This window comes from Ochotona curzoniae, unplaced genomic scaffold, assembly GCF_017591425.1.
Source record: "Ochotona curzoniae isolate NIBS_2020 unplaced genomic scaffold, NIBS_Ocur_1.0 contig_430, whole genome shotgun sequence".
NCBI lineage: Eukaryota > Metazoa > Chordata > Mammalia > Lagomorpha > Ochotonidae > Ochotona > Ochotona curzoniae.
The window spans coordinates 11856110-11864422 of NW_024466219.1; the positions used below are offsets into that span (position 1 = coordinate 11856110).

Sequence of the window (8313 nt, forward strand, 5' to 3'; positions counted from 1 at the left end):
CTGGTGTTAAGGTTAACTGGTGTTAAGGGGGAAAGGGGTGCGAAGCAGTCAGATTTGGATGCCTGCAAGAGCTCCTTCCCAGCAGAATAACCGGAAGCTATTTCTCTTGCCGGGGCTTCAGGAGACCTAAGCTGGGCGGGACCATGACAGAGCCCAGCCAACACCTCAACGGACTGAATGAGAGGGGGTGAGACACCCTCTCCAGCTGTGATTCCTTACCTCTAAGCACGAGAGAGGCAAAAGGGGCTGAGGCGGAAGGCTCAGGGTGCCCGGCAACCTGACTTCTTAACAATGGGACTTCAGACCCCGATTCCACAAGCAGGGAGGGGAAGCGGCAGGCTGTACTCCGACTGGAGGCCCCACGGTGTCAGGGCAGCCCCCACACAGCAGTCGCTATCTCCCAGGATCCGGTCTGAAGCCCCCGTCCCCGGCCCCTCAAATCGGGGCCCCCATCTCTACCACAGGATCCCGCCCCTCCCGCCCCACACCCTGCCCCCTTCCTGCCCACCCTTTCGGCCGGGTCTGAGCAGGCAGGAAGGGAGGTGCTGGGCACCGGCCGTGGAAAGAGCGCCAAGCCCCGGCACTGCTCAGCCGTCTCCGCCGCCCCTGCAGCCTGAGCGCGTCCATCCCTCCGTCTGTCCCTCTGTCCCGCGGCCGGCCATGCGCCCCACCGAGCCTTGGAGCCCCGGGTGGGGGCTGCCGTCCTGGGACTACTCGGGCTCGGGCGCGCTGCTGGATCTGGAGCTGGAGCTGTGCCCGTCCCGGGACCTGCCCTACAGCTACGCCTACATCCCTGCACTCTACCTGGCGGCTTTCGCCTTGGGCCTGCTGGGCAACAGCTTTGTGGTGTGGCTGCTGCTGGCACGGCGGCGCGGGCCACGGAGGCTGGTGGACACCTTCGTGCTGCATCTGGCGGCGGCCGACCTGGGCCTGGTGCTCACGCTGCCGCTGTGGGCGGTGGCGGCAGCGCGCGAGGGCCGCTGGCCCTTCGGCGAAGGCCTCTGCAAGCTCAGCACCTTCGCGCTGGCCGCGTCGCGATGTGCGGGTGCGCTGCTGCTGGCAGGCCTGAGCTTCGACCGCTACCTGGCCGTGGTGTGGCTGCTGGACGCGCGGCCACGGCGCACGCCTCGCTGCGCCCTGGCCGCCTGCTGCGGCGTCTGGGCTGCTGCAGTCCTGGCTGGCCTGCCAGCGCTCATCTACCGCGGGCTGCAGCCGCTGCCTGCCGGCGCGGGCAGCCAGTGTGGGGAAGAGCCCTCCGACGCCTTCCAGGGCCTTGGCCTGCTGTTACTGCTGCTCACCTTCGTGCTGCCGCTGGCAGTCTCCGTCTTCTGCTACTGCCGCATTTCGTGCCGCCTGCGCCGGCCGCCACACGTGGGCCGCGCCCGCAGCAACTCGCTGCGCATCATCTTCGCCGTCGAGAGCACCTTCGTGGGCTCCTGGCTGCCTTTTGGCGCCCTGCGGGCCATCTTCCACCTGGCGCGCCTCGGAGCCCTGCCGCTGCCCTGCCCCCTGCTGCTGGCGCTGCGCTGGGGCCTGACCGTCGCCACCTGCCTGGCCTTCGTTCACAGCTGCGCCAACCCGATCATCTACCTCCTGCTGGACCGCTCCTTCCGCGCCCGGGCCCGACTCAGGTTCTGCGGGCGCGCACACCTTGGAGTGCGCCGGGTCGGCTCGGCTTCGTCGCTTTCGAGGGACGATAGTCCCGTGTTCTGGAGCCGCCCCCAGCGCGTCGGCACCGCCACCACCACCGCCTCGCTGGTCCTGTAGGCGCCCGCAGACTGGTGGAGGTGCGCCGGGGGTGCGTCGTGGATGGAGAGCGGGGAGCAAGAGGAGACGGGAGCCCCAGGTGGGTCCCCGGCACTGCAGTGGCAGCCGCTCCCGCCTGCCTGGCCTGCGCTTAGCACCGCCTGGGTGTCCTCTTTCTGCTTCCCCCTATCCCCAGGCCGCTGGGACCAGTTGCTCCGGCAGCCCAGGCTGTGACCTGGGACACACAACGATCTGGGTACCTATAGGGCCACCACTTACAGAAGGGAAGTGGTTTTCTCCTCTGCACCCATCTCAACACCCAACCCCCAGCCGCAGAGTCCCCTCTTGTGAAGGCTGGCTCTGGACCCGTCTGCCCCCCACCACCTCCGCCTCCAAAAATCACACAGAACACGGGACTTGAGCAATCGAGATGACTGTGCGCTCTGCTTCTTTGACTGTGCCATGAGTCACCGCCAAATTCTGATTTTCATTTTCAAAGCTCCCCAAGTTACAAGAGCCGGTCCCCAGGACAGTACCCCCCCACAGTGCCCCCTGGTTTTGTGTCTGATGTTCACCTTGTCTGGCAAAGCTGCAGGACTCAACGCAGATGCTGCCCCTGTTTTTTCCTCTGGACCGCAGGCTGGAAGACCCCCAGCCAGCCCTCTTCACCCTCCATCCCTGGCCCGGGCACCCCCTCCCCCCCAATAAACACCTCTGCTGGCCGCCGCAGTCTGGCAACATATCTTGGCTTGAGCAGTGGGTGGGAAATGAGGGTTGGGAGCCAGGGAGTGCGCCAGGGCAGCCCCCCGGGGCTGGGTCGGGTCCGAGACCTGGTTCTCAGGCTGTGGAGCCCACTCTGCTACACGACCTTCTCTTGCATATTCAGAGAGGCTAGATCAGAGCAGACTGAACATCACATCCACCTGGCCCTGCCTGCCAGCGGCTCCACCCCTGCACCTGCCTCTCACACACCCCTGCAGCCTGTGTACACCTGTGTATCTCAGCCCTTTGCATGTTTGAGGTCCTCTTTGTATCTTGGTCCTGCTGACCTTCACTTTGTACCTGAAGCAAGAAATTATTATTATTATTTTGAGACATATTTGAAAGGCAGAGCAAGAGAGAGAGAGACAGAGGGAGAGACAAAAGGAGAAGGCAATCTTCCACCTGCAGGTTCACTCTCCAAATGGCCCAACAGCCAGGGCTGGGCCCAGTACAGTCAGGAGACAGGAGCGTCATCTGGTCTCCCCAGGACTAGTAGGGGCCCAAATATTTGGCTCATCTTCTAGTGCCTTCCCAGCTCCATCAGTGGGAAGCTGGATCGGAAGTGAAGCCGCCCAGACTTGAACCAGTGCTCTGTGCCAGCAATGCAAGCAACTCAACCCACTCTACCACAATGCCTGGCACCAGGAAATTCTATTTCTTGAGGCTGAGGCCTCCTGGGAGAAGGAGGCCTGACCCCCATGGTGGTAGTGGGGAGGTGTGAGATGCCAGCTTTAAAGATACCGCTTCTCTATGCTCTTGAAACTGAGTCCCCAACCCTTCAGTAACTTGCTTCTTCCATGGGTTGCCTAATGGGGTCCATGAAGGCAGGTGGGGCTGGGGGAGGGGAGGCTAGGAGGCTCTCCAGGCCCTAAGGGTGTCTGTCTAATTCCCCTGTGGTACTGACAACCCCCCCCCCCAATACACACACACACAAAATTTTGTAGAAGCTGTTTTTATTGGCAGCCCATGAGCACAGAAACTAAACTTAAACCAGCTCCGGGCTTTGGCTGGGTCACAAGTTACCTGTCCTTGGCACCAGACCCCACCTCCTTACGCTGCACCATCTGCAGCTGAAGAAGTCATGGGGAGGCAGTGGGGGAGGGCAGTAACACCTGCTGTGGCCACCTACCCAAGCAGACTCATGTTCTCCAGGTCCTTCATCGGGGTTGCGGCTCTGGACACCACGGATCTGCCCTCAGGACCAGCGGGTCTTGGACTCAGCCCCCCACTCCTTTCCCCTCGCCCTCCCCCTTGGGGGGTGGGGGTACAGCCACTGTTGCAAGGCCTCCAAAGAGGAAAAGGCTGGGCATGCGCATGTGGTTCTGATTTGCTTGCTATGACTAATTGCAAACTTTCTCTTCACCTCCTTCAACCCCATGCCTCCTTTCTGGGGGCATGAGGTGGGAACATGGACTGCCTGGGATGCTGAGTGATTTGGAGAGTTCATAAGGATGGCAGGGCTGGAGGAGAGCCCTTGGTGTCATGGCACCGAGGCACTCTGGGTGCAGAGTGAGGACCCCCAACACTTGTGGGGATGTCTGAGTTTGTGGAAGGGCTGACCACCCAGCCCCTGCCTTAATCAGGTGAGGCAATGCAGAGCAGACCAGGAAGTGCGCGGTAAACAGGCACTCCTCCTTCTCTTCAGAATCAGTGTGATTGCATCTTGGCAGAAAGCAGATGCGACCTGACATTCATCCGTTCGCATGCTCCAGGAGCAAGTCACTGCGTCTGTTCTAAAAACAAGCACATGCTTTTTTTTTTTTCCAATGATTTTATTGCTTGAATACAGAGTCAAATTTATGCCACCAGGGCAGAGGCTGTGGATGACTCATATTTCCAATTGGGGGGAGGACCCACTCAGTCTTGTAGTATCGAGCCAATCAGTGAATGCGGCTCTCTATCAGAATCAGATGGATTTGGCATCCTTATCCTGTCTGTTCCGCTCGAGGTGCTTCCGCACAGCAACCGCTTTCTTAATTAAATGATACAGAGCCTCAGGGAGATCAGGAGCCAGGCTGTTGGACTTCACGATCCTCAAGATCTTATTACCTGTCACAAAACGCACCTGAGCCGTGGGAGTCCCTCAGGATCACACGGATCTGGGAGGGAGTCAGGCCCTTCTTGGCCAGTTTGTAAATCTGCTCCTTCAGCTAGGTGGGGACGCTGCAGCAAAAGGGTAGAGCCGACTGGGATAGGCCGTTCCCCGGAGCGTGCATGCGACCCGTGATGGTGGCGGACAGGCAGCTGAGATCGAACAAGCACATTCTAAGAATGCTGGGCAGTCCCTTACACCTGTATAGGACAGCCCAGACTTTTAAAATCCACAAATCCCCGGAGCCTACTGGTTAACATATGCCCAAATCCCACATCAGTGCAATGGGGGGTTCATTTTGCAGCCCCAACACCTGCCCTTGGCTTCCTGCCAGTATAGACCCTGGGAGGCAGCAGTGACATCGGTCCACGTGGGAGACAGGATGGTGCTCCCAGCTCCCAGCTTTGGCCTGGGTGTTCAGGGAGTGACCAGAACACAGTCTGTGTCTCCACTTAAACCTCAAGGAAATAGACAAAAACAAAATCTCTCAGGGAGCACAGGCCCATGAACTCACACATTCCTGGGGCCTTCAAGACTCCTCTCTTCCTGATGAGGCTGAGGCTCTAGAGAACAGTCATTTGGGTCGCCAGCCAGCAAGCTACACCACTCAGGCCCAGTACCGCCTGGCTGCCTACTGCACCTGCCATGGCTCCTGGGGGTCACATTGTTGCAGGAATTTTGACTCCGAGTATGGCAGCAACCTCAAATTCTTGTCTCGCAGGAAAGAAGAATTTTCATGCGGACACAGTTTAGTTTTAACGCAAGATTTATTAGAAAGGCTGAGAAAAGAAGACTCCCGTCCTAGCGACGGGAGGGGGTTTTGAGATAGAAAAGACCCTTACCTCCTGCCATAGTGGCAGGAGGAAAAGTAAAAAGAACCCTAGTGCTCTGCCATAGTGGCAGGAGGCAAAGAAGTAAAAACCCGTATTAATGGTGGGGAATGCACCTTTTAAAGGTTTCCCTCAAAGATGTTTCTCCATAAACAAAGAAAGTTCCTGATTTCCAAGGTACCTGGCCTTGGGACAAAAGGTCACAGAGATACCAGACATAGGACATTCCAGGCCTTAGGCGATGTGTATTACTTCTTCCTGCTGTCCTTTCAATGATAAAGAGATCAGCCTGAGCCCCTCCCACAATGGCCAGAGGGGATGGCCGATACTTCAGGTGGGGAATTGATATGCTAATAGCATCCTTGTCCCTTGGAAGAGACGTGACCTGGTGAGTTCAAGACATGGTGGGGAAATTCTCTTTTACTGGGGGACCCAGAATACCCTAACTGCCTACTACCCACTAACTCCTCTCTCAACATGGAGGCACCCTCCACTCACTGAGTCCAATTCACACCTGAAGGCTCCTGGAGAGTCAAAAGGATAGCCTTTCCCTTTGGTTATTAGAGTCACACGGGGTATTTAAAAGCAGATACACCACTGCTACACCAGGAAGACCTTACTTCTAGACACATTAAAAATACATGGGTGGGACCCCTAGTGGCTAAAGTTCTGCTTGGAAGATCCAGGATCCCATATGTGCGCCGCTTCATGCCCCAGCTGCTCCACTTCCCATCCAGCTCCCTGCATGTGGCCTGGGAAAGCAGTCGAGGATGGCCCAAAGCCTTGGGACACTGCATCCACCTGGGAGATCCAGAAGAAGTTTCTGGCTCCTGGCTTTGGATCGGCTCAGTTCCAACTGTTGTGGCCACTTAGGGAGTGAACCAGCAGATGGATAATCTTTCTCTCTGTATATCTGCCTTTCCAATAAAAATAAATAAATCTTTAAAAAACACAAAAATGAATTAATTGTTCTGTTTTAAAGGAGGGGTGGCATTGTGGCATATCAAGTTGAACTGCTGCCTGCGGTGCTAGCATCCCATATAAGTGCTGGCTATTCTGTTTTCCATCCATCTCACTGCTAATGTGCCTGAGGAAATAGCAGAAGATGGTCCAAGGACTTGGAAGATCTAGAAAAAGCTCTTGGCTTCTGGCTTGTCCGCCCACAGCCCTGATTCTAATAGCTATTTGGGGAAATGAACCAACAGATAGAAGATCTCTCTCTCTCTCTCTCTGCTTGCCCCACAACTGTGCATTTCAAGTGAATAAATATTTTTATAAAATATGCAAGTGCACATTTTATTGCAACTATTGTTTGGGTGTGAGCCCCAGGCAGGCTCTGTTTTACAATTGCCCACCCAGAGCCTGGCACTAGGCTGGAACTTGGAGCTGTGGCTGAGTACACCTGGCCCTGCAGCTTGCCCTCCCACTGGACAATAGTCCATGCTTACCGTGTCATCAAATATTGTAAGAGGACATTGTGACCCTAAAAGGTCAGCGAGCACAGGATTACAGTTGATTGGATAACATTTGTATGAAAACAACCGAATGGCTACCTTTTGTTTACCTGATTGGATATCATTTGTATGAGAACAGTTGAGTGGACCTCATGTGCATGAGAACCCTTGGTGGAATATACCAGACAAAAGGAGTTCCAAACAAAAGCATAGAAACAGTTAATGGGTTTGGTTGATAAGCTCAATACCTCCTCCTTATCCCATATGACCCTCAATGTATAAAAGTCTGATGCCACAAATAAGCTTTGGCTTTTGACCATCAGTCAGAGTCCACGTGTTATTATTGGCTCTGTGCACCAAGTCCATTGCAGTGGGACAGCGATAAAATATTACTCCAGAACATATGTGAAAGCTTGCACAACTTCCTGAGGTGGCAGACACTTGTTCAATTGATCAAGATCTGTAACTTTTTCTTCCAGCCTTTTTGTGACTCTCGAAAGCAACCCAGTGACAAACATCCTTGTGTATGACTTTTTTTAAAAAAAGATTTATTTATTTTTATTGCAAAGTCAGATACACAGAGAGAAGGAGAGACAGAGAGGAAGATCCTCCCAAAGCCTTGGCCGTCCTCAACTGCTTTCCCAGGCCACAAGCAGGGAATTGGATGGGAAGTAGAGCAGCTGGGATTAGAACCAGGGCCCATATGGGATCCCTGAGCGTTCAAGACGAGGACTTCAGCCGTTAGGCCACCACGCCGGGTCCCTTGTACAAGATCTTTACCTTCACTCTGGATTCTCTCCTCAGAACAGATGCGTAGAAATGCATTTATTCATCAAAGGCCACGAGCCTTTACAGCTTCTGGTGGCAGCATTAAAGAGCTGGGCAACGGAAACCCTTGTAGACAGATGCCCTGGCAGCCCCCCACTCCTTGCCCGGGGTTTTTGTTTCAAAACATAGTTCTCAATTTGGTATCTGACCAGTTGGTAAGAAAAATATTCTAGTATACTTTTATATTACTTCCAAGAGAGATTATATATCATATCCCATTATAATGCGCCCTGAAGTCAGAGCTGAAATAACAGCTCCTACCCGCTAAGTACACCTTATGTAAGAGGAACAAAGCTTTCCTATACACACAGGGAATGTGTGAATGGATTTCAAATTGCTTTTGCACCAAAACAAATTCACCCTTTAATGTCATTTGGCGGGGGTGTGTGGGGGGGAAACTTGTGTTGAATCTTTTTCTTTTAAGATTTATTTTATTAAAAGGCGGATATACAGAGAGAAGGAGAGACAGAGAGGAAGATCTTCCGTCCGATGATTCACTCCCCAAGTGAGCACAACGGCCGATGCTATGCCGATCCGAAGCCAGGAGCCTCTTCCGGGTCTCCCACGCAGGTGCAGGGTCCCGGGGCTTTGGGCCGTCCTC

General features: G+C 54.9%; 1 protein-coding gene and 1 pseudogene across 1 annotated transcript; one reads left to right on the forward strand and one right to left on the reverse strand.

The window, feature by feature from the left end:
• The first annotated feature begins 660 nt into the window (after positions 1–660).
• On the forward strand, positions 661–2462 carry GPR25 (G protein-coupled receptor 25). The gene has a single exon (XM_040985207.1). It carries the CDS (start codon positions 661–663, stop codon positions 1765–1767), a length of 1107 nt encoding a protein of 368 aa, XP_040841141.1. The 3' UTR covers positions 1768–2462.
• A 1829-nt stretch (positions 2463–4291) lies between these two features.
• Positions 4292–4923, reverse strand: LOC121159816 (annotated as a pseudogene).
• Positions 4924–8313: the final 3390 nt, after the last annotated feature.